A 25,574-nucleotide genomic window follows, 5' to 3' on the forward strand; every position below is an offset into this window, starting at 1 on the left:
ACTTTGTCATGTGAAAATTAACCAACAGCAAAGCATGAACATTCAAATGTATTAAATTATAGAAATAATTTAATCTTGGCAAGCTTCAAGTAAACATTTGAAGTGAAAAAAAAAACATTGGATAATTACAGGATCCACTGAGTTTTCACTTGGAGGGCAAAATGAAGCAGTTTGCATTAAATAGTAATGCAGTAAATACAGATATTAAAAGGTTAAATTTAGTATGCACCTTACTGATGATGTATATTCTGTACAGGCAAGCATATGAACCCATAATATAAACACAGAAATAGAATCCCATAGAAAACCATTTTAAGGAAAACACTGAACCATTAAGCAGATTGAGTTCATATTCTGGCCTCATCTGATGGCATATGTAAACTATCCATCATTAATACCGTATTTTCCGGACTTTAAGTCACACTTTTTTTCATAGTTTGGCTGGTCCTGCGACTTATAGTCTGAAAAATTCGGTATATTGATTAATTTGATCTTTTAATATTACAGTTTCTTATATTTTAAGGCACTTTGTAAGTGTTTTCACAATGTTTGTTGCACTTTTTAATGTTTAAAATATCACCGCGGGTGCTTAATATGGATTGCAAATGGCCAAAACTTGCATTTTGTTCACATACCTTTGTTTAATTCTTTTAAAGGGGGTGATTAAATATTTATGGCTGTGAAACAGATGGCAAATTGATAGTTCTGTGCTGCAGTTCTATGTATGTTTTGCCATCCAGGTCTTCAATCCGGTCACGTGACTGAAAGCTATCAATTGCTTCAGTAACAACAGTAAATTGTGGGGGATTTTTTTTATTACATACATTAGTCAAGTGAATTTTACATATCAAACAACAGAAATTGCATATCAAAAACACTTAAGTGCTATAACTGTTATTGTGTCAGTCTCTTCCACGCTTTATAGAGCGATTCTTTAGTTCCATATTTGCACAACAAAGTTGTTGCCTTGGCGCAGATGTGCTGTGGAAATGGAGTTAGATGTTTTCCCATGTACAGCAGGACGATACAGCATTCCATGACATCTGGAAATGAGTATTTCTAAAAGGGGGGGAGGGGTTAATTATGATAATATGCATCTTGTGCAATTATACATTGATAACAATATATGTGACCTGGAACCACAAAACCAGCCATAAGTCGCACAGACATATTTGTAGTAATGCCCAACAATACACTGTCAGATATTAATTAGGATATTAAGAAGCTAAAGATCATGCTCCATGAAGAGATTTTGTAAATATCATACCATAAATATACAAAAACTAAATTTTTGATTAGTAATAGGCATTGGCAAGAACTTCATCTGAATAACTTTAAAGGCAATTTTCTCGATTCTTTTGCACCAAAGACTCCAGATTTTCAAATAGTTTAAACTCCAAAATTGTCAAATATTGTCCTATCCTAACAAACCATACATCAATTGAAAGCTTCTTTATTCATTTATTTAACAAATTCACACTTTGACTGGTTTTGTAGTCTAGTCACATAAAAGAAAAAATATATTGATAAACATAGTAAGTTACTACTATTACTGATAATAATAAGAAACTTACAGCAGCCATGCTGTAATAATAATGTTAAACAGACAGTGCCACTTACTTTGACAAGCTCCGGAATAGCAGTGAGCGCTTTGTGGTGTTCAGCAATCTGGGCAGTCAGACTAGAGAGAGATTCACTGCTTAAGAGAGACAAAAAGCCACTGTCAGACACTTCTTTGAAGCACCAGAATCAAAGCATTAAAAGGGTACAGCCTTAGAAATACCTTTTCCCACTCAAAGATCCTCCATGTTCCTCTGAAGTTTCAGACTGAGAAGTACTAAGTGCTTGTGGGCTCTCATGAGAGTCTTTACACTGGTGCTGTTGAATGAGGCTAGCGACTCTCCTCTGAATCTCTTCTATGGCTCTCTGGGTGGCCTGAAGATTGGCGTGAGGTTCAGAGAGAAGAACCTTCCAGAAGCTCTCCGAGAAAATGACATCAGACTGAGCTTCTCTGTTACAGTTTGCTTCAACTTCACAGTGGTTCTTCTCTGTTAAGCAGTGACCATTGCCCAAGGTGTTAATGGTCAAAGCTGATGTTTCAGCACTGTAGCTCCACCATTTCTTATACATGAGCTGATAACAGACAAACGCCTCCACACTTTGAGAAATTACCAAGCTTCTTTCATCAGTGGGGTCTAGTTTCTGTTTATAGACCATCACAGACTCCAAACCTGCATAAAAAAATTAAAGTAAGGATTTTGAGAAATCCAAATTATTGATAACATTGAAATTGCACAATTATTATGATCCATTTCAATATCACAAAAAACTAATACTAGCCAAACAAAAGTGCACTCAAAATAAAAAGTAAACGGTCAATAAAATAAATACACAACTGAAAAAGTAAAATAAAATCAAGCACTAGAAATATGAAATGCTACACAGTCTTCTGTAAAGCCGCGTTTCCACCGCAGGAACTTTACCCAGGAACTAGGGACTTGGTCCGGTACTTGGTGTGTTTCCACCGCAGGAACCAGGAACTAAATAAAAGTTCCGGGTAAAAAAATGCCCCCCAGAAAGTCCCTGCTGGCGAGGTGGTACTTTTTTAAAGTTCCGGAACTTTCGGGGGCGGGACTTTGGCGCTAAACATGCTGATTGGTTGAGTTCACGCACATTGGTTGAGTTCAACCACCATTTATTCGGATCAACATTTTCAAAATTTTACTGTTATTGTGTCATGAAATGTAATTTTAAAAGTATTTCAGGCGAGAATGTAGTTGTTTGAAACTCAAATCTGTTGTTTATTTATAAAGACAGCGCCTATTTAAAAATGTGTTTCGCCGATCTCGTAGACGGTGAGCTCCACTCGATCAGCGGGAGCTCAGTCCTCATGTATCCGCCGAGAAGCAGCCTCACCTGGGATAGACCTTCTGATATGTGCCGCTGGCTCTGATGTGTCTTTAGTGGTTAAACATAAAATATAATTCAGCTGCGGGGTAAATCTAACAGGTTTTCTTTGGTCTGTATTCAATTTATCTATATGTTAAAATGAAAATAAAAAAGGCAAATTTATATAATATTTCGTTTCATTGTAACGGCTGCATATACAAATTTCCCTGAACTAAGTACATTTCTGCAGTTGTTATTATGCTTAAATGAAAACGAAAGGAGGCAGTGGTATTTGATATCATATTTCGTTTTATTGTAAATATACAGTAAGGAAAATTGCAGTAGCCATGACGAGCAGACTGAAGTTATCAAGTACGCTGCTGTTTATAGATTTACCGGACTTGCGTCGTCACAGACATCACACTCCCGAGATGAATGCACAAAGTCTGAACCAACTACCGAGGATGCACGTCCAAAAAGCGTATTTTTTTTTAAATCAGCGGTACTTTGTATTGAGAAACGCGCGCGGACCTACGTCACCAGTCTATTTGCCTAATCTACCCGGTACTTTACACCGCGGTGGAAACGCAGAAAGCAACAGGTTTGGGGGGAAAAAAGTTCCTGGGAAAAAAAGTTCCTGGTACAAATGTTCCGGGTAATTTCGGTGGAAACGCGGCATAAATGTGCCCATCCCTCATTTGGATGGTTCACTTCAAAGTTAATTTAAAGCGATTTCATTTCATCTCATCTCAAAAGACATTGATCTCTCTAACCTTGCGTCAGAAGCAGCTGGCACATCTCCGTCATTAGCGTAAAGTGTCCCACCTCAGAACCTCGAGTAAGAGCTCGCAGCAGATCCTCTAGAACAGATGGCCAATCACACAACAGCTGACTCAAAGCACACAGTGCCACGTCCAATGAGATGTGAAATAAGAGCTGAGGAATAAAAGAGAATTGAAAGATTGGTGATTTGATGATTACATCCAAAAGATTTCTTACTTTTTTTCTAAATCGGTGTCGTCTCTGAAAAACATTCTGGTCAAAAATTATCTACAGACGAGGGTGAACAATGTAATAGATAACTGAATGGATGATGTAATGCTAACAATTATATAACAGTATACAGTAATCTACAGTAAACAGTGTTGAGTTTCACTTTATATTTTGATGGTCACTTTTGCAAATTCTGTTGACTAAGTAAAACTGCACCTAAATATCTACTAGCTCTTATTAAGGTGTTAGTAGAGCATTGGTGGACTGGTAGGGTTAGGGTTAGACTAAGATTAAATTTACATGTACTTGTAAATACACTTGTAGTCAGCATAATGTCTGCTGGCTGACCATTAAAATAAAGAGTTATCAGACAGTCAGATAGACAGTCTAGTAATACTCTAATGAGAGTTGTTGACACATAGATGCAAGATTACTTATAGTGAACAGAATGTTCTAAGGTGATCATCAAAATAGTGTTATTTGAAACTTGCTTTACACAATATAAACAAAAAATACAAGTAGAATAATGATATTTATACAAAATTATACTGTAGCTATGCATTATATGGGGGTTAGTAAAACAATTTTTGTATTCAAATATGGTAAAGATGTTACTCAGTTCAACTCTGTTAACTCTTTAAATAGAATATGTTTTAGAATTAAAAATATGTTATTGTATGTATAGATGCTCCTCAGTTTAATATAAACCATTTTTGTCTAATTTATTCAATAACAATTTAAAAAAATATGTTGTCATATTATTCTGCATTATATCATACTGATATTGCTCTATTCAATATTATCAACCATTTATGTCAGTGTAATTTAATAAAAAAATATATATCATTATAGAGATGTTGCTAAGTTCAATATTATCATGCATTTTGTTTTTAATTTGTCTTTAATTTTTCTTGTCTTTAAGTTGAATTCATTAAGTACATGTTTTATATTATATTTAGATCTGTCAGTCTGTAGTAAGAAAAGTGCATCTGTTGGAATCTTATTTTCACACATACTTGCTTCAGAGGAACACTAGTGGTGGCAGGAGGATTCTCAATGGCTCTCAGCTGTTGATGGAGCGTTTTCACTTTGACCAGGTCAGTAGCCGCCACTCCAAACTCACTCTGCCACACTCTGTGCACCGTGGAGAGGAAGTTCTCCTCACAGGACTTCGACCAGGTGTGTGAAGAAACCACACTCCAGGTGACCACATCTGCATCTGCCAGTCTTTGAGTGAGGATCTCATTAACAGAGAACACCAGTCTGTGACCCTGTGAAGAGCAGGAGTGAAAGAGGATTCATAATATTGATTTTGGAATATTTAAACTTTTTACTGGCAATAGAAAAACGGTTAATGTCAAGAGCAAAACCTACTAAAGGAAAACGTGCATAAATAAAAATATTCATATCAGGTGTCTACTTAGTATTCTAATTTATTGAATATCTCAATCCAGCAGTGAAGACCACTGAAAACTCACCAAAAGGGAGTCTTGCATCCTCAGGACTTCCTGTGCTGCAGCCCAGTCCTGGAAGAGCATCAAGTCTTTGGCGCACCTCAGAGAGAGAGAGTGTGCAAGCTCATCTTCTCCTGATATCTGCGCCAGATTAGCCGCAGTCCTTAGCGATATCATATCCCCCTTCTTGGCAATCACTTTAGCTGCATCAAAGCTCGAGTCTGCGGCAAGGTAACTGACAGGTGAAGAAAGAAAGCACATTTTTAAGCACATTAATTCATTTTATCTCATAAATACATTACCTTAAAGTATGTACCTTTCCCAGTATATCTACCTGTATATTTTTCTGTTTTTGCATATGTGATTGTACAGGGCTCGTGATGAACAGTAAGTAACCCTGTTGAACTCTGATAATTATCATGGTAGATTTTTTTAACATATAGAGAAAGAATTTCAACCCCCCAAACATCCAGAAAAAACACATTATATAAAGGTTAGAAATTGATTCGCATTTCAGTGCGGGAAATAAGTATTTGAACCCCTACCAACCAGCAAGATTTCTGACTCCCACAGATCGGTATGTGGAACACAGATTACTCCTGAAGTTACTCCTAATGTCAGCTTGTTAGGTGTTTAAGACACCCGTCCACACAATCTGAATCTTAAACCTCTCCCACCACCATGGGCAAGAACAAAGAGCTGCCAAAAAATGTCAGAGACAAGATTGTAGATCTGCACAAGGCTGGAATGGGCTACAAGACCATCAGCAAGAAGCTTGGTGAGAAGGAGACAAATGTTGGTGTGATAATTCGGAAATGGAAGAAATACAAACAACCATCAATTGGCCTCGGCCTGGAGCTCTGTGCAAGATCTTGCCTCATGGGGTAAGGATGATCATGAGAAAAGTGAGGGATCAGCCCCAAACTACATGGGAGGAGCTTGTTAATGATCTTAAGGCAGTTGGGACCACAGTCACCAAGCAAAATATTGGTAACACACTGTCGCAATGTAATCCTGAAATCCTGCAACGCCCGCAAGGTCTCTTGTTAAAGAAGAAACATACACAGGCCCATTTAAAGTTTGCCAAAGAACATCTTACTGCTTCAGAAAAGGCTTGGGTGGAAAGTGCTGTGGTCAGATGAGACCAAAATTGAGCTCTTTGGCATTAACTCGACTCGCCATGTTTGGAGGGAGAGAAATGCTGTCTATGACCCCAAGAACACCATCACTAAAGTCAAGCATGGAGGTGAAAACATTATGATTTGGGGTTGTTTTCCTGCTAAGGGTACAGGATGACTTCACTTAGGGGAAGTCGTGGCCTAGTGGTTAGAGACTCCTAACCCTAGGGTTGTGGGTTCGGGTCTCAGGCTGGCAATACCACGACTTAGGTGCCCATGAGCAAGGCACTAAACCCCCAACTGCTCCCCGGGCACTATAGCATAAAAGGCTGCCCACTGCTCCGGGTGTGTATTCACAGTGTGTGTGTGTGTGCACTTTGGTTGGGTTAAATCCAAAGCACGAATTCTGAGTATGGGTCACCTAATTGGCTGTATGTCACTTCACTTCACTTTTTCATTGAGGGGCAAATGGATGGAGCCATGTACTGTAAAATCTTGGGCGACAACCTCCTTCCCTCAGCCAGAACACTGAAGATGGGTCATGGATGGGTCTTCCAGCATGACAATGACCCAAAACATACTGCCAAGGCAACAAAGCAGTGGCTCAAGAAGAAGCACATTAAGGTCAAAGAGTGTCCAAGCCATGCTCCAGACCTCAATCCTATAAAAAAATCTGAGAAGGGAGCTGAAACTTCAAGTTGCCAAACAACAGCCAAGAAACCTTCAGGATTCATAGAGGATCTGTAAAGAAGAGTGGAGCAAAATCCCTCCTGAGATGTGTGCAAACCAGGTGACCCACTACAAAAACATCTTACCTCTGTGCTTGCCAACAAGGGTTTCTGCACAAGTACTAAGTCATGTTTTGCTTAGGGACCAAATACTTATTTCACTCACTGAAATGCAAATCAATTTCTAACCTTTATATAATGTGTTTTTTTTTTCTGGATTTTTTGGTTGATATTCTTTACGTTAAAATAAACCTACCATAAAAATTTCCTTGTAAGTGGGCAAACTTACAAAATCAGCAGGGGACCAAATAAATATTTTCCCCGCTGTACACACATCCTGGACTGTGAACAACAATTAAATTATACACATATAATATTAAGATCGATTACATTTTAAATTGATATTCAGTTAATTGTACATTACACATTTTAAATTAACTTAACTACAACATTTTTTATATTATAGACTGACATCTTTCGCACATACCTCCACATGCATGTTTTAGACCTCTTTCTACATGCATGTTTTTATACCTCTACATTGTTTTCCTATTGTTTTTCACTTACCATTTTGCTGCAGTAGCATAATGGCCATCCTTTTCAAGCACGGCAGCCCAGCTCATGTACAGATCTTTCAGCACAGGGTCCTCAGGCTGGAGTCTAGCTCTTGCTAAAGCTATGGCCTCCCTGAGGATTTAATTCAAACACAAACGTTACTTTCTGCTCAGGCCAAACACCACTGACATAACACACAATTGCCTGTTGTGATGTTTCTAACCGGTAGAACTGGTGGCTCTTCAGAAGGCTGATGGCCTCATAGAGTTTATGGATGGAGACGAGATGTGATGCTGCTTTGAGGAACTGCTCCTGGTGGCAGAGCTGCTTCACATACACCTCTACAGTCCTGGCCCACACTTGATAGCCAGCTGAGAGAGGGTCAGTGTCAAATAGGGATAACCAGAAAAATAAAAAGGAGAAATCATAAATGCATGTGCAAACCTTTGCGTCTACGCTTGTGTGATTTAAAAAACAATATTCATAACAACTATTTTTAACCAAAAGTTTGAAGTTTTAATAGATTGAATGTAAAGTGGTGTAACCATAAAGTATAAAATCTAAAGTAGTAATTATTAAAGAATTCTTTGAAAATGTGTGTATACATTATTATGTGTGTAATTCAGTAACAAAAGTATAAGTAAAAAATCATGAATTTCCTTGGGGTCATTCCACCTGACATTTGAAAACTTGCACAAACCTTGCCAAATATATTATATATATATATATATATATAAAACATAACATGAAAACAACGTTTTTTACACCACAATTGCTGGTCAATATTTGTAAATTGTTAATAAAAATGTGTCGATTAATTTTCAAGAAATTAATTCAGTTTAGACTGTTTTTACTGTATTATTAAACTTTTTGACATTTCTGACATGGTCTGAATTTAATTTTTAAAGTTTTGAATAACCTAAAAATGACCCATTAATATACAAATATAATAATATTGTTATTAATTACATTTACTTTGTTTTTATAATTATAGATATTTTTTAAAGTAAAACTTTGTTCAATAGCCATAATACTGCCAGACGTCTTACCCATTGGAGCTAAACTGAGGAGATGGTCAGTCAGTTCTCCTTTCTCCGCAGCAAGATTTATTGCTCCAATCAGATCTCCTTTCCACAGCCTCAGATACACCATTGAGTCATAATGAGCAGCCTCCACATGGCTCTCCTCTGTTCAAAACACCACATCAGTGACTCCATGATACACCTCATATCTTCAGCATACTAGCAGATACAGACACTATCCTACACTGGGATCAGCTGTTTCTGTGCCTGACTCACCTTCCTCCTGAAACATCCTGTAGAGGGCATCCCTGTCTGTGAACAGGCCGAGCTGAATATGATCTCCAGATCCTGGAACACATGTTCCGCTTTGCCCTGAGGAGCAGAAGGGAAAGGAAATATGCTATGTACATATTGTAACGACTTGTTTTGTTCTCATTTTGTCACTCATTTCACTTATTATATTTTATTTTATTTTTTTTGATTAAGGAAATTAATACTTTTATACAGCAAGGACACATTAAACTGATTAAAATATATAGTAAAACATTACAAAAGATTGTATTTTTGTATAAAGTTTCTATTTATCAAAGGTTTGCTTTTTTGGCTGTTAAAACTTCAGCATTGTCCCCACAGAAACCACTTACAATTTAAAACAGAAAATGTTATTTTAAATTGTAATAATATTTTACAGTATTGCATTTTACAAGAAATGGAGATTGGAAAGCTTAAGAAACTTTACATTAAAAAAAATAATAATAAAAAAATGACCATGGTTCATGGTAAATCATTGAATTCCATGGTAATGCTATGGTGAAAGGCCAAAACAACATTTCAGATTTTTTTGTTGTTAATGATGCTTCTGAAATTTCATTAAATTCTGAAAGATTAATGAAATGCAATTTATTTTAAGCATTCTACCTAAACTCTGAGACAGAAAGTATCTCACCAAGACAATAACAGTGAGTTTATTATTAAATTACTAAAGGATTTATATTATATTTTATACATACATACATACACTCTTAAATCAGATTTTTTGGCTCCTGACTTACCATGGGAGTATCTTACAGCGGCGAGTGTCAGACAGTCCTGTTGAAGTTCCTCTTTGGGTCGGTGATCCATAGAAGTACTTAACGGGAGAATGGAGCGTGGCTTTCTCTTTTTTAAAGACAGATCTAAAATTGAATGAAAAAAAGTTATATTATGTTAATATTATTGTTAATAACCATAATACAAATTATTATTATATACAATAATTATTACAACTAACCAGCCTTTACAATTACCAAGCAATGCATCAACAAGCCACAATTATAATAGAATATGTGGTGACAAATGCATTTATTAAGCATCTCAACTATCGATTTCATAATCAGTTTTTCTGCATGATGCAAGTAAAAAAAAATAAAAAAGTCAATATAAGATAATATTATAAGAAAAATATCTTGATTAAACACAGACAAAGCAGAGACTGACCTGGTTTCTCTCTTTTCTTTTCCTCTTTGACTTCCCTTTTAACTGCATGACTGAACTTTTCTCCATTCTGAACCCTCTCAGTGCAACGTGTGTCCAAACTGCTCTCTCTGGACCAGCCTGTGACCCCAATGATAAAGGTTATTCATCAGACGACACCCAGACAACCGGAGTGACATTTCAAAGACTGCGCTGGAAGCACAAAGCGAGAGGAAGCAAAGGAGACAGCGAGAGATGAAAGCAGAAAAGATGGACCGTTACCCGTGACGGATGGACCGTCTGTGTTCTCCCTCTCCTCTTCCTCCTCGACATTGTCTGATTGGCCCTCTTCTGCTCCACTGCCTGCTGCTCCTTTAATATCTTCACCTAAAGGCAATTCACTTTCTTCTGCCTTCATCCCTCCTTTTTCTGGTGCCTTCTTTTTCTTCTTGGACTTTTTCTGCGGTCCTCTCTTTTTCTCCATCTCATTACGTTTCTTAGCTGTTAATGAAAACATTAAAGGCATGTATATGGTTAATGATGAAAATTATTTATATATTTTAGAGCTTTTAGCTCTATTTCTTAAAAAACATGAAAAAAAGCAAATTACAAACATGACAAATACAATAGAACAAGGATACAAATTAGAATTTTGTAGTTTCAGTTTGTTTTACATGTAAGAAACGCTACAGAAATTGTATAATCAAACTAAAACTAAAACACTGCATATTCTTTGCTTCATGAATCAAATATGAATCCAATTTACACCAACGGTTTACCTTCACTTAACTGACTGGGTTTATATAAATACTGCATTAAGACATAACCGTGTGTATTTGTTCATTCGAGTGCATTAAGGCCCAGAAAGGGAACTGAATTCATAATCACATACTGTTGGTAAAGGCTTCAGAGAGGCGACTTTCTGTGCACGCTTTGACTGTGTCAGTTAGCAAGAGAACCGCATTGAGTTCCTTGTTCAAAGTTTAATAACTATTTAACAACAAGCACTTCCTGCTCTATTTTCACAGTAATGCATTTTTTATATCACTCTTGCATATCAATACATTTTAATAATGTGCTACTTTGCTTTATTTACATACCATGAAAAAAACAATAGGCTATATCCACTTTATACCATGCTCACAAAGGATATCGTCATAAAGCCTAGCTCTAGTGAATGATGATAAAAAGCTTCACTTCTAGGGGCAAATTATTCTTGTAATAGACATTTAATTCACAATCAGCTCTACTTGTGTATATACACTGATGTGAAATATGATGGTATACACACCCTTCGGAGGTGTGACGTGTTCCTGCTTGGATACGGCCCATTCATGGAGGGTGAAGTCATCTCCACCGGTCCAGACTAGGTCTGGGTGAACAGTAGACCACTGCACGCACAGTAGTCGGCCTGAGTGACCCCTGTAGTTACAGACCGGCTCCTCTTTCAGCACATCCCACACCTGTGAAAATCATTAAGAATCATTAGTCCAATAGGACGATCCATACTCATCAAATTTAAAACTGGATAATACTAAATTAAATACATTTTCAGTCAGTTTCCAGTTAAAATAACCTTGATTCCCATGATATTATTGGGAAAAAAAGTCTTTTTTTTAAAATATAAAATCACATTTAGTTAAAAAATGTACTTGCCTGAGCAGTTCCATCATAAGACACGGTCACCAGACGGCCATCGTGATGGGGGCTCCAGGCTAGGCTGGTGATTTTGTTGGTGTGACCAGAGAGAGTTCTAAAAGGTTCAGTCATCAGCAATGGACTCTCTGATGGAGTTTCTGTAAAAGAAAAAAAAAACAAGTGAGAAAAACATATACAAGGTTATGATTGGCTATGGTCGGAATACCATACTATCATACTATTCTTACTATACCCATAGTATTTTCTGTATGCACAGAATAGCCAACAAGTATAGATACAAGAACAATCAAATGAGGTAAAGCCGATTCTCACCAATGACGCTCTTTAGGTCATGGACATAGACTACGGCATTACTGGAGCCGGACGCCAGCAGATACTGGAGCTCATTCTGAGAGGAGTGTTCATGATGCCAACGCAGTGAATTAATAATCTTATGATGCTGCTGCACTGTGCACAAGAGCTTCAGCATGGGTGCCTTCAATACCTCTATGGACCTAAAACAAGAACACATATGGAGTGAGACTAGGGATGCACGATTTTGGATTTTGGCCGATATTCGATATGCCGATATTTTCAAAATAATTTTGGCCGATGCCGATATCGATATATATACAAATATATACTGATATATTTAAACTTTAATTTTACTGAAGAGAAATCCATGTATCTCTTCTGTACTGATTCTACCATAAATTTATTATTTTACAAATGTAGACAGACATTCACATCTGAAAAACAGGTCAATTATTTCACTTGGAGAATATCGGTTTGGCTCATCGGCAGAAATATTCATATCGGCCGATACCGATAATGGTAATTTTAAGCTTTTATCGGCCGATACCGATATTGTGCCGTTATTATCGTGCATCCCTAAGTGAGACCCTTGACACGACCTCTTTGATACTTAGCACTCTACATTATTGCGTAACATACCATGAAATCAGATTACACATGATTCATCTGAAGAACAGAAGAAATAAAAAAATAAAAAAAAGATAAACAGAAATAAAATGGTCACATTCATAATCTTGCATTTCTCCATCCCTAAAATGATTTTGCTTTTCTGCTGATATAATCAAAGACATGTGGAGAAACATTACATTAACAAATAAAATAAGTTAATCAGACCTCAAACTTACAAACATTAGTGTATACTTCAATCTTCATAACATTTAGTGTTTTTTTCCCCTCGTTTTATAAATTATACATTGTGCATTGCAAGGGGGGGTCTAGGTTATTACTTATCTAGACTAATAAATGATTTAGAAATTGATACATATAAATAAATCAATTTATTACTTGAGGAAGAGGAAATGGTTTTGATCAACATTATTACCCATCTTCATTTCCAATGGCCAAAACACTGCCGTCCGGCTTCCAGCTGAGGTCTGTATGGGGGGGGATCTTGTGCTGGATAACAGAATAATATTTCATTTAGAAAAATATACATAAAGATGAATAAGAATAATGATTTTTCATCTTACTTTGATGTTGTTGGTGTCTCGGATAAGTTTGTCAATGTTACTGGCCTCTCCTGAGAGCTTCCAGGGGTCGTGCTGGAAGATGACCCCCTCTCCGGCACAGCTGTATAAGCTGTAGGACGGCTTGTCTCCTGATCCCCCTGTGCCCCACACATACATAATTATTAACAGCAACATCACTGTTACTACTGTTCATACCCCTCTGAACAAACAAGAGCAATTATCTCCACCCCCTTGAGCATCGGAGATGGATACAGTGATGAATGTGTCATTTCTCTGTGGTGAGGTGAAATTAAGTTTTCATTCCTTGATTATCCAACAAAACCAACAGAGGGAAAGCAAGCAATTTGTCCACACTCGCTCAATTGCGGAGTGCGTTTAAGAGGAGCTGGGCATCACTTATTGCTGATGGATTGTTCTTGGTGCTATTCCAAGTTCGATGTTTACTGGCCCATGTGGGTTTGTGTATAGTTTATTAACTTACCAAAAGACATGGGCGGCACAGGAGGGCCCCATGAGAGGGAGTAGATGGTTCTGCGGTGGTAAGTGCTTGAGATCTGAGGCGGCCTGTGTGTAAAAAAACAAATAATGAAATTACATTTAAATTAAATCAAACTAAATTCAATCCAATTTTATAACTAAAATCTTAAATATTTATTGTAATTTTGAATCTTGTATTCAAATGAACCTAAGAAATTGCAACATTTCATATGCATATATACAGACCAAAAATCTGTGATAACTGATTGCATATCTGTTGTTCTTACTTGTTAGAGTAAACCTCATAGATGCCCACTTTACCGTCATCTGTACCAAACGCCAGAGAGCCCTCTTTTAGTGGATGCCATGCCAACTGGAATATTGATGGGAGCAAAAAAGGCATTTATGGCCTTAATTTCAAACTAACGGGATGGTACTGAGGAAAATATAAATGTGACGTGTATATACATCTGACTCACGGCTGTAACTTTAGATTTGACCCCTTGCCAGAATGTCTTGATGTCATACTGGTTCTGAATAGACAGGGTGTTCCACACCCGGATCATGCTGTCCCCGACGCCTAGTGCCAGACAGCCGGTGCCAACTGGAGAAAAGCTGAGACAATACACAAACCCACCCAGAGTGGGCAGAGTCCAACAACATTCCAGAGATGCCAGGTCCCAACACTTAATCTGAAACGACAACAGACTGAATGGTTTGAATCAAGAAAATCTAAGAATTATTATAACTAGACAAAAATCTAAATGGGTGAGCGCGGGCCATTTTAGTTTGTTTGGAAAACACATAAAAGACGTTTACATATAGTTCACAAGAGAAAATAATGGTTGAATTGATAAAAATGACCCCGTTCAAAAGTTCAACTGGGGGTTGGGTAAAACTTTTTTTGAAAAGAATGAAGATGTGAAATTTTTTTTTTATATTGGCTAAATAAATACAATATTTTTCATTTAGTACTGCCTTACAGAAGATACCTACATGTTTACCAAAATAATAAGTAAAATTATAAATGATCTTCAAATTCAAAATCAGTGAGTGTATGAACCTTCTGTAATAGTTGCATACGAGTCGCTCAGTTTTTGATCTAAAAATCATACAGTCATTGTTGGAAAGGTTTCAAATACAGCAGCCAGTTGAACTGTTCAGGACACAAATCAGACACAGGTAGTAGGGTTGTGCCGATAGACGATAGTATCGTGTATCGACGATAGTCAGAGATATCAACAGAGATCTGCTTATGTCTATAATCAATACGATATTAGGCTCATTTTCCTATAAATGTATTAGATAATAATTATTTTTATTTTTATTAGGCGGCTTATTAAAATTCGGCTATCAAACTGCCCAGCTATTTCACTTTAGCACGGCATTTCACACACACACACACACACACACCGCTTGACTTGGATAACTCGTTAAATCCATGAAATGAAAGAGACCGAAAATGAAGAGTTGGTGTCCCACACATTTAATGGCTGGTACACGGCAACGCGCTCTTCAAGAAAGAGATTAACTCTCTTGCCAATACAAATAAAGTAAATACAAAATAATAAGGCCGCAGAGCGAACTTATCCATAGTGGTTCTCACGTAGTCCTTCTCTTAAAGACTGATCATTTAACTTATAACACTCACTATGTGGTGATGACGTTAGAAGGACTACGCAAGAAACACTATGGACAAGTTCGCTCTGCCGCCTTATTATTATTTTCATGCACACCGCACTATAATGTGATGAATGCAAAATACATAGTTTTGGCCGTTACAAAGTCTCCATCCACAAACAGACGTACATCGTCTGCAGATATAAGGTATTTCATTGCACTTTAACAAGTAATCTAACCGGCCTATATATGTGCAGTATTTTAAACGAGCCCTCACTTACTGAGTTTAATGCCACAGTTATATTAGAATGCATCTCATTCTTGTTTCTGTGGCGGTGCGTCGGTCTCGTCATGAGGCGCGCGGTCCGGAGCACTGTATGACTGATGCATCAGTTCAATTCAGCTTTACTCCAAATATATGAACTTACCTGTTTTGAATACTTTACATTTAATGTGTTTGTTTATGCCCAATATTAGCGTTAAACTGCTGGACTTTAAATTAAATCTACTATTGATTTTCACCGTTGACTGATTTTGCAGAACATTTAGACTGATAACTTTGTCCCTGGACGCGCGATATGACAGTTGTGTCCGATTATATGAACTAGCCGTTTTAAATACAGTATTTTTATATTTAACGTAAGTTTATCAGTATGTTTTAAAGTATATATTTTTTGATTATTGGTGATTCCATTGGCTCTCTCGCACACCTGCTCGGTTTAAAACACCAAATAGTTATGCTATGACAAGAACAAAGACTCTCTCTCTTGCTCCACTCATGCACACTAATATCATGTATCGTCGAACTCACGGGCTGACGATATGACGATTAGAAAAATGACCATATCGCCCAACACCTCCAAAAACAAAACCAAAAACAAAACCTAACCAGACGAAACAGTTTATAAGCACATGTTATTGGAGGAATGTCTCACCTCTCTGTCCATTGAGGTACTGAGCAAAAGTTCTCTGTCCCCAGAGCGAAACGAGCTCATGTTAAAGACGATACGGCTGTGATTCTGTCCATCTGAGGAATTGCCCAGCAGACTCCACTTCTGCTTGCCTGACTTCTTGAGATCCCACATTATGATCTCGCCACTGCACACCAACATTCACAGTCAACTCATGTTAATTTACAAGAAAACATCCTCTGACACAAAACAACCATTTGGCATCTCATCTATACAACCATACCCGAAACAGCTGGACACAATCTGTGAAGGTCTCCCCTTAGGCCAGTGGACAGTCAGCCAGAGTCTTTCCTTCACTGTTGGATCAACTCCTGCTCCTCGTCTCTTCAGGAAGGGAAGCTTCAGGGTCATTACTCCTGAAAGGAGACAGACACACTGTGACGTATATGACCCTGCACCTGAAAGCAACTAAGAACCAGCTTTGTTTGTGCAAGTTTTGGGCAATGAGTCTGTCTCGGTCACCTTTTCCTCTGGCTGTGCTCCATATTCGCACAGTTTGATCTCGACTACCTGATGCCAGGTAACACCCCATTTCTGCTCCTTCTGTCAATCCATTGCTTCCATCTATAGAAAGAATCAATGACATGTCACTTATCATTTTGTCCTCTCTATTATTTCAGGGGTTACTAATCCCTAATATAATATACTTGAAGTCCCCTTAAAGACTTAAAATTAATATTTTAAGAATTATTTACATATTCTTTCTTTTGTTCACAGTTCTCTGATGCAAGCTAAAGGTCACATGACATGCCAGTAAACAGATATAGATATAGATGAATATCTAATAAGTAAGGATGTAACGGTTTACAAAATGTATGGTTCGGTTTGATACGACACATTGGTATTATGGTTCGGTACGTTTTCAATATGGGGGTGGGGGAGGTAATTGGTTACATTCTGTTTTAAACCATGGAGGCGAGCCAACAGATATCACACTTGTTGAGTGCAGTGGAACTGAGAAAATTATATTTCATGCACTTTAAGCTCTTTTATTTTCCAAATGTAATAGGATTAACGCCCGTTCACACAAAGAACAATAACTATAAAGATAACTATAACGATAACCATATTAGCGTCCACACCAGCAAACGATATTGTCTGTTTATTCTAAGCGCACATGCATGTGCCGCTTTAAATTCCTGAGCTCATTACAAAAGGATGGATTCTGATTGCCTGTCAATGTTTTTATTATTCATCAGAAAAAAAAAATAGTTCTGAAAGTGATTAAGCGATATCCAACGATATCGTTTCTCTGTGCCTTTATCGTTATACTCTCCATCAGTAAGCTGGTGTGTGGTGGCTGTTCTGGTGCAATATGGCTGCCGTCGCATCATCCAGGTGGATGCTGCACACTGGTGGTGGATGAGGAGATACCCCCTCACAATGTAAAGTGCTTTGAGTGCCTAGAAAAGTGCTATATAAATGTAATGAATTATTATTATTATCTTTATAGTTATCGTGCTTGGTGTGAATGGGCCTTAAGTCCAACTAATTGTTCAGTTTGTATTGTGTGCCGAACCAAAAGCCTAGTACCGAACGGTTCCATACGAATACTTGTAGTGTTACACCCTTACTAATAAGAGTTATTTTGATCTTATATTTTCTATAATAGTTCTTATTAATATTCTGTTTTTATTTTTATATTTTCTCTGTTCTCGTTTTAATTTGAGAGAATTTGTTAGTTTTAAAGGTCCCCTTCTTCGTGATCCCATGTTTTAAACTGTAGTTAGTGTGTAAGGTTCTTGTTAGAGTATAAATAATATCTGTAAAATTCTAAAGCTCAAAGTTAAGTGCCAAGCGAGATATTTTATTTAACAGAATTCGCCTACAAAATACTTTTGGACTACAGCCCTCTAGTTCCTGCAGGATTGACGTCACTAAAACTGTTTTTTTGACTAACCTCCGCCCACATGAATTCACAGAAGGAAGAGCTGCGTTTTTGTTTTTCATGTCGTTGAAACGCTGCTATTTTCATCTTGTAGTCAAATCATCTTTGTGTGGGCTTCACAGGGACGCTGTACTTGGAGATTAATGGTTACAATTTATGTTTAACTCGGTTCCCGAAAATTATAATCCACATGTAAAACCAGCAGCACATTTTGCTGAGGACAGTTTGCTGTGGACAACTTTCTCAATCTCAATCAGTTTAATGCCCCATTCGCACTAAGATTATTCTTGAAAGATGGAGCAGTTCTCTCTTTTTCTGGAGAAGGTGTTGTTTATGGACCACAACTGGTAAGTGTATTTTATTATTTAAGTTGGTGCATTTAACAGTTTTTGTAACTTGTTACACTAAGGACAATGCTGTTTAGCTTTGTTAACTAGATGTTAGGGCTGTGCAAAAAAACGAATGTGATTTTCATGCGCATCTCATCAGTAAAAACGCTCCTGTGATTATAAGTACATCTCCAGCACGTTCGTTCTAGCCCAATCACGTTAGCAGGAGGGCAGGGTGAGCTCAGCTGCTGTCAAATCACAACACAGGAACCGCTGGCCCAATCAGAACTCGTTACGTATTTCTGAAGGAGGGACTTTATAGAACAAGGAAGTCATCAGCCCGTTTTTATGACAGTGAAAACAGCGGCATACAGATAGGTGAATTGTGTGAAAAATACTGTGTTTTTTTACACGCGAAACATGAACACATGTTATATTGTACACTGTAAACACAATCAAAGCTTCAAAAAAGTGCGAATAACGGGACCTTTAATATGTCTATATAATATTTATTAACTTTTATTTCAGTTTTTTTTAGTACATCAAGTTTAACTAAATGAAAATGAGAAATATTGCTTACCCATTTGGGAAAGGCAAGGTTAGTGCATATACTGAAATATCATTTGGTCACACTCCCAAACACTTAAGGGTAATAACTGAATGAGGCAAACCGGATCTTTAAGCATGTCTTGATTACCTGTGTTGTCTTCTGATCGCCCATATAGAGGTTCTTCTCTGGGTTGGGGGCACCATGTCAATGCATGAATCTCATCATCATGCCCCCTCAGCCGATGGATTACCTCCCCTTTCTTACCGATGTCTATCACTACTATCATTCCATCCTTATACCTTTAAGATGAAGCATAAACAGTTAGCATGCACCGCTGATGAGTCTAGAGCTCTCTATGATCACACAACACATATTGAATAATTATAAAATGATAATTATAATACTTTACCCCACTGCAATGTGGTTTTCCTCATGTGGAGAGCAGGATAAGCAGAAGATTGTTCGAGGTTCAGGGAAGAAGCTCTGGGTGTCATTACTGCTAAACCAATAACACACCACAATGCCCTTTTCATCTCCAGTGACTAGAAGAAGTTTCTGCACCGGAGACCAGTGGACTGCAGAGATGGTGCTCTGTTCAAACATATGGCAAGTCAGTCACCATGATTTTCTATGATGTTCTATGCCTTGCAAACTTCGGTATTTCAAAGTCGTCATTTTGTAAAACATTTAAAGTCACCATGACATCAAAATAGACAATTCATACCTTTTATGGAATACTGCATTGTTTATCATAAATGATTTATTCATGCACATTATTATAAAAAAAAATACAAATAAATCATGATGGGGAGAAGAAAAGAAAACCTCGTCCCACACTACACTTTTTCTCACTTGAAAAACATTTCACTTGGATATTGGTCACCAAAAAAAAAAAAAAAAAAAAAAAAAAAAAAAAAAAAAAGGATGACCATAATTTCTTGAAGATAAATATTTTCTCATTCTAGAAGCTGACAAAAGGGATGAAAAGATGGCGGCAATTTACATTTCAGACCGGTCTTAATGTTGTTGCAAAACTGTCACCTCACCAGTGTTAAATTTTTGTAGCAGAATGACAGAAGTGGTTGTTTAAAATAACTTGATCCGTGATATGGATAGAACATTAGAAATGAATTATTTTTTGCCTTGTATGCCATCAATTTAGTTTGATTTCTTCTTGATATAAGTAGTGATTTCATGCTGTTACAGTAGAAAAGCAAAAAAAAAAACCTCAATCGAATTGCTGTATGAAAATATAAATATTTATAAAAAATAACTATTATAGTTACTCCATACTTAGTTATTTACAATAATTTAACAAAATAATAATATACTGACTAAATTGATTCAGGAAGTTACACTTTTACCACTGTAAAAAATGGCAGACAGAAAACTGTAATATAGTGCAAAACTTGTTTAAGGGACAACCTGTGAGACAGTCACAAAGCTTAAAAAAAGACTATTCACTCACTTGGTGGACATTGTGCTCTTTCAACAGAACTTTCTGCTCAGCATCCCAGATTTTGACTGTCTTATCATCTGAGGTGCTAGCACAAATGTGTTCTTGTCCATCATGGGAGCAAAATCCAAAACCAGAAACTCTTTCAGTGTGCCCAGTGAGTTCACCTGCAGAAAGAAGGTCTAATTAAATCAATGTGAATTTGCAAAAAGCATTATATTAAAGCATCCTGAGTCCATACCTGTTACTGCTGGAGATGTTGCAGTCACATTTACCAGATAGATCGTATTCTTTGCTCCAAAACCCAGCACTCCCTTTCCATTTATGTCACTGCAACGTGAACAGTACCAGTTTGGAGACGCTGGCAGATGTCGTTGGTGCATTTTAAAGAGAAAATGACCGCTGCATCAAGATCAGAGGATAAATTCACGGATAGTGACAGTGAATTCACTTTTCACGTCTACTCATGGTGCCGAAAACACGCCGGCTGCCGAATATCAACAGCGTGAGCTGTAAAAATTATACGGAACGCGAGAAGGGACAGTGTTGCCATAGAGACAGTGAAATCTTTGTTTAAGACCGACATATTCAAAAACTAGGTTTGAAGAAATATATATCATACGCGTTATTTGTAATTAGAATATTTTTGTTGAAAACGATTTTACTATTAATAATAAAACGTATAACTTTGAACTAATTCAGCTGTGACATTTGCCGTAAAGCAAAGCGTCGTAATATAGTCAACCCATAGAGTCAACCGGATCTCATTTTCGAGGGTCTGTTCATTCAGGTAACGTTAGTTCAAATCACCACTTCAGCGATTCATTTATGTATTATTTTACCAAATCTCGAGACAGTAAATGATATCGCAGAGTGACATACCACCTGCTTTAAAACTCTAAAACCAGTAAATCCATGTAAGTAAGGTACTTACGGCCGGTTTTCGATGTATACGGGAGTATATTGTAATTGAATGTGTCCCTGTTCAATCGTTGCAGCCATAATTTAGCTAATAACACAAAACATTAAGTCATAAAGAATCCTAATATTTGCACTGATTCTGAAAAAAAAAAATAACTCGGATGTTTTACATTTCAGTAGGATTTGCTAACGAATAAATCAGACCTGGCGGTGGTTTCAACCATACAGTCTATGGTTTCAACGGAGCTTGTCGGTTCAACCGACTCACTGAAAAGAGTCAAATCAAAAGATCGATTCGCTCACGAATCGGACATCCGTGATAACCAATATGGCAGCCTCCGTGGTGACATGGGCTGGTGAGTCAAACCATATATACTTTTTTTTTTTTTTTTACATTTATATATGTATTTCAGCTCATTTTGTTTTAACTGGAAGTTACATGGACATTGTTTATAGGTTTAGCAGCCTTTGGTCGTGCTTGTGGAAGTATTCGCTCTAGGTAAGAAAATCGCATGCAGTTGATGTGCAATGTTAAAGGACACATTGACCGAAATCTAATGTAATCAGTGCGACTGTCTTAAAACATACTTTGCTACATGATAAACGTCATTCTTGGGCATCAACGTGCTGTTTTATGCCAGGTTTTGAGACGCAGCCTATTTATTGTTTTACAATCTGCCTTACTCCATTTAGGTTGCTTGGATCTTCATCAACGTTATCTCAGGTGTCTTGTCTTCACACAAGTACAGAGTTAAATAGCAAACACTGGGAAAGGAAAAATCTGGTTGTATATCCACCACAGCAGAAAGATGAACTACGCAGACCTGCTGTTAGTAATTCATTTAATTTACTTTCTGCATGCAATGAAGTTCATTATGGGGTTACATTTATATATATATATTTTTAATGTATAATAGGAGATTTATCACTGCAGACGACAGATTAAATACAGCAAAGACAAGATGTGGTACTTGGCTAAATTGGTGAGTAATATGTGTAATGACTGTCATTTATAATAGTTGATAGTTGCACTTTAGTAGGTAACATGGTATATGCATAACGTATGGAGTAATAATTTATAATTGGTTTATTTATTTTTTTTACAGATCAGAGGTATGACCATTGACCAGGCACTCACTCAGCTCGAGTTCAATGACAAGAAGGGAGCTAAAATAATCAAAGAGGTAAAAAAACAAACAGTGATATGACTGGAATATATGTTGAACTGCTCAGATAATATTGATTAATGTATTTTGCAGTAAAAAAAAAAATCATACAGTGTCACACTTTCGAAATATCTTTTGAAATCTATAGTGAGTTTTATCTGTGTGTTAAAGGTAATTTTGGAAGCTCAGGACATGGCGGTCAGAAATCACAACGTGGAATACAAATCAAATCTGTATATTGGTAAGTTGGATACCTAACAAACAATTAGTATGCAGAGGAAAAAAACAAAAAATCATTTTGATGTGTTTGCAAGCTAGCCAATTTTACATTCACATTTGATGTATTATATGTTATGTATGCTTTTTTGTATTTTATTTTGAGTAATGTATTTATTTTGTGGATTGGATGTCATTTAATGAACACTGCTTTTGGACTTCAGTTTAAACTGTTTATTGTAACATCTGAATCTGAATTGTAACAGCTAAAGTTTCTTTTGTTCTGACCTCAACAGCTGAATCATTCTCTGGCAAGGGAAAATACCTCAAGCGTATTCGTTATCATGGACGTGGAATGTTCGGCATCATGGACAAGGTGCACTGCCACTACTTCGTAAAGCTTGTTGAGGGAGTCCCGCCCAAAGTTGAGCAGAAGACAGGATTCGACCAGGCCAAGGAGTATGTGGAGCAACTGAGGAACCGAACAATTATTCACTCCTTGTAGTTTAAAAGTCTCTTTGATGTTTTGTTAACATGTTCATGTACAAATATTAACCGAAGAATAAAGAAATCACACCAAGCACAGCTCTTGTTTTAAAACCAAAACAATAAAACTTCTAATACAGTTATTTTCTTCCCCGCTGTGCATTAAAATGTAAGACAATGACTATTATAAATTGTAACCATGGAAATTTTGAACAGGAATCATTTAATGACATTAAAACACTATTTAATTATCATAGTGCAGTCCCCATTAACTAATAATTTTTAAATATTTATCCTTCAAACCACCTGGTTGTGCAACAACAGCAAGTTGTTGTTAAGTAACCAATAAAATTCTCCTGTTAACTTTCATCTGGCCCATCGGTGGGCCCCCTACGTTTACTTCACTATAGCACAATTAAATCCTAATATAATCATGACAAACTATATATCTTTGGAAAGGTCTAAGACCTTGTTAAAAATATGTAGGAAAAGTAGTAATTGAATTTATGGCAAGAGTGCACCTCAAAAACCTACATCATAACAGGAGTTCGGACCTTTGTCAAAAAAAAAAAGTCTTATTTGTTGCCTTTTTCTCTATCACACTTTAGAAATCATCAGAATTTATATATCACTTGAAAACTTACAATCTTAAAATGCATCCTTTGAAACCCATTTTAAATTCAAACATTGCATTACCATAGATAAGTAGAATTAGAATAGACAGTGCTAGAGTTAGGGGGTCAAATAAATAAAGATGGAACAGATGTGTTTTTAGTCGTATCTTGAAGATGACTAAGGATTCAGATGCTCGGCTTGAGTTGGGCAGGTCATTCCACCAGGAGGGAACAGTTAATGAAAAAGTAATTGAAAGTGATTTCGTGCCTCTTTGAGATGGCACAATAATGTATCGTTCACTTGCAGAGCACAAGCTTCTCGAAGGCACATGAGTCTGAAGTAATGAATTTAGGTAAAGGAATGCAGAGCCAGTGGTGGTTTTGTAGGCAAACATTAATGCCTTCAATGTAATTGAGCAGCTATTGGTAGCCAGTGCAAATTGATGAACAGAGGTGTGACGTGCATTCTTTTCGGCTCATTAAAGATTAATCTTGCAGCGGTATATTGGATTAATTATAGAGGTTTAATAGAAGAGGCTGGAAGACCTGCCAAGAGAGCATTGCAATAGTCCAGCCTGGACAGAACAAGAACTTGAACAATGAGTTGTGTTGCATGTTCTGAAAGAAAGGGCCTGATCTTCCTAATGTAAAAAAGCAAATCTGCAGGAATAAATTATTTATTTCAAAATGTTATCAAGTAGAAAACTTATTATACACAACATTAAAACCCCTGACCGGTGAAGTTAATAATATTGTAAATTACATGTCAAGTGGTGAAATATATTGGGCAGCAAGTGAATTTTTAATTTCAATTTCATGTGTTGGAAAAATGATTTAGATATTGGTCAAATATAGTAATGGTGAAAAAGTAGACTGGATAAGAGCATCTCCAAAAACAGCAAGTGGGGTATTCCTGGTATACAGTGGGTAGTAGCTAATAAAAGTGGTGGGGAGTCTTGATTTGCATTTGCCACAGACTTGACTGTTAAGAATGACAAAAATGTATAGTTTTGGCCTTTGCCTTTATATTCTGTACAAAATATTTGTTTAAATATTTACATTCTGAAGTTAACTTACTTTTGTTTATATGAATTAAAGTCTTTATTATTAGCCAGAGCTAATCAGAGGAACATTCTGAAATCATGCTGCAGATCAAGATCATCAGGTTTTACACAAGGAGTAAAACATTAACCAAATACAAAAACATTTTGTAGTCCACATTTTCAAGCACTTTTACCAAACGACTTCGATTCTTGGATCCTGCTTTATATCAGGGAGGCCTATGAATAATTTGAATATGTTACACTGCTTCATCTCCACCGAGAGGAATGCAATTAATTTTTTATTTTCAATAAGTGGATTTAATTCACCCAAAATGTTTGATTCCAAATTACCTTAAACCCTTCTAGCTCCGGTTGTTTCTATCTGAAACAGACACAGTCCTTTATCCTGTTTTGCAGGGCCATTATTCCTCTCATTTAATTAGGAGGGTGAAATTGAAGCAGCTCCTTAATGGCTTATAATTT

The 25,574-nt window shown here is 36.8% G+C and overlaps 2 protein-coding genes across 3 annotated transcripts; one reads left to right on the forward strand and one right to left on the reverse strand.

The window, feature by feature from the left end:
* Positions 1-793: 793 nt before the first annotated feature.
* On the reverse strand, positions 794-21,158 carry gemin5 (gem (nuclear organelle) associated protein 5). Of its 2 annotated transcripts, none has more exons than XM_026195710.1 (28): positions 20,887-21,158; positions 20,658-20,812; positions 19,599-19,780; positions 19,337-19,488; positions 16,885-16,986; positions 16,646-16,778; positions 16,387-16,549; positions 14,311-14,523; positions 14,119-14,204; positions 13,836-13,918; positions 13,355-13,491; positions 13,207-13,280; positions 12,183-12,364; positions 11,868-12,007; positions 11,503-11,674; positions 10,494-10,712; positions 10,236-10,352; positions 9,812-9,934; positions 9,036-9,131; positions 8,787-8,924; positions 7,961-8,108; positions 7,750-7,869; positions 5,361-5,571; positions 4,899-5,153; positions 3,663-3,825; positions 1,784-2,231; positions 1,621-1,696; positions 794-1,059 (listed from the first exon to the last, which is right to left on the reverse strand). In XM_026195710.1, the coding sequence occupies exons 1-28, from the start codon at positions 21,026-21,028 to the stop codon at positions 895-897; spliced, it is 4,395 nt and encodes a 1,464-aa protein (XP_026051495.1). In that variant the 5' UTR covers positions 21,029-21,158; the 3' UTR covers positions 794-894. The 2 variants fall into 2 exon arrangements, with proteins under 2 accessions (XP_026051495.1, XP_026051494.1); XM_026195709.1 differs by having other exon boundaries at positions 1,621-1,699; positions 20,887-21,157.
* Positions 21,159-21,745: 587 nt separating this feature from the next.
* mrpl22 (mitochondrial ribosomal protein L22) lies at positions 21,746-23,529 on the forward strand. The gene is made up of 7 exons (XM_026195713.1): positions 21,746-21,922; positions 22,023-22,065; positions 22,260-22,395; positions 22,484-22,549; positions 22,673-22,750; positions 22,904-22,973; positions 23,245-23,529. The coding sequence occupies exons 1-7, from the start codon at positions 21,895-21,897 to the stop codon at positions 23,451-23,453; spliced, it is 630 nt and encodes a 209-aa protein (XP_026051498.1). The 5' UTR covers positions 21,746-21,894; the 3' UTR covers positions 23,454-23,529.
* Positions 23,530-25,574: the final 2,045 nt, after the last annotated feature.

This window comes from Carassius auratus, chromosome 21, assembly GCF_003368295.1.
Source record: "Carassius auratus strain Wakin chromosome 21, ASM336829v1, whole genome shotgun sequence".
NCBI classification, from domain to species: Eukaryota; Metazoa; Chordata; class Actinopteri; order Cypriniformes; family Cyprinidae; genus Carassius; species Carassius auratus.